Genomic DNA, 840 nt, shown 5'->3' with positions numbered 1-840 from the left:
GACAATGAGCAGCAAAAGGAGACAGATGCATATCACCAGCAGCCCCTTCGAATCCGCAAAGCCTAACAGATACAGCAGCAGCAACAGCAGCAGCAGCAACAGCAGCAGCAGCAAGAGCAACAGCAGAAAATACAGGTCCGGGGACAGCAGCAAAGATATACGCTGCAGGAGCGAACTCAGCAGCAGCAGCAGCAGCAGCAGCAACAAAACAAAGGCAGCAACAGCTCCTGAGCAGTCAAGGCCAACAGCAACCGCTCCACAGCAGCAGCAGCAGATGTAGGTGCTGCAGCAGCTGCAGCAGCAGCAGCAGCAGCAAAGGAGAAGACAACAATACACAGATCCTCACCTGCACTTAAGTACCCTCTGTCCCGCAGCAGCAAAAGGAGACAGTTGGAGACAGCCGAGGGCCTCGCCCAGCTCAAGGGGCAGCTCCGCATGAGCAGCAGCAGCAACAGCAGCCTGCACCTCTGTTTGCTGCTGCTGCTGTTGCTGCTGCTGCTGCTGTTGCTGCTGCTGCCGTGGTGCAGCAGCCCCGCACGGGGAACAGCCCCGCTGCTGCAGCGAGAAGGACCAGGAGAGGAGGATCACAGACGCTGTCCCTGCGGCAGCAGCAGCAGCAGCAGCAGTTTGCTGCTGCTGCTGCTGGTTGTTGTAGTTATTGCTGTTGGCAGCAGCAGCAGCAGCAGCAGAAAGAGATGCTGCAGCAACTGCAGCAGCAGCAAGTGCCTCTGCAGCAAGTACAGATCCTCCTGTCTCTCTTGCTGCTGCTTTATCTCCTCCCCTGTGGGTCATCGCCCGTCTGCTGCCAACATCCCTATCAGCTGCTGCTGCTGCTGCTGC

The 840-nt window shown here is 58.1% G+C and overlaps 1 protein-coding gene across 1 annotated transcript in view; it reads right to left on the bottom strand.

Annotated features, from left to right (window-relative positions):
* The window catches only part of EMH_0019550 (Trithorax-like protein, related), a gene marked incomplete at both ends in the record, with an annotated part of 10,675 nt that overhangs the window by 8,654 nt on the left and 1,181 nt on the right, over positions 1–840 (bottom strand). The window contains one exon of the mRNA XM_013501381.1: positions 347–840. Within this exon, the coding sequence (XP_013356835.1) occupies positions 347–840 (494 nt within the window). The remainder of the gene's footprint in view (positions 1–346) is intronic.

The sequence above is a fragment of the Eimeria mitis genome, genomic scaffold (assembly GCF_000499745.2).
Source record: "Eimeria mitis Houghton genomic scaffold, Emh_scaff680, whole genome shotgun sequence".
In the NCBI taxonomy this organism is placed as follows: Eukaryota; Apicomplexa; class Conoidasida; order Eucoccidiorida; family Eimeriidae; genus Eimeria; species Eimeria mitis.
Note: the sequence above shows the minus strand (reverse complement) of the source record. Positions and strands in the feature narration are given on the sequence as shown.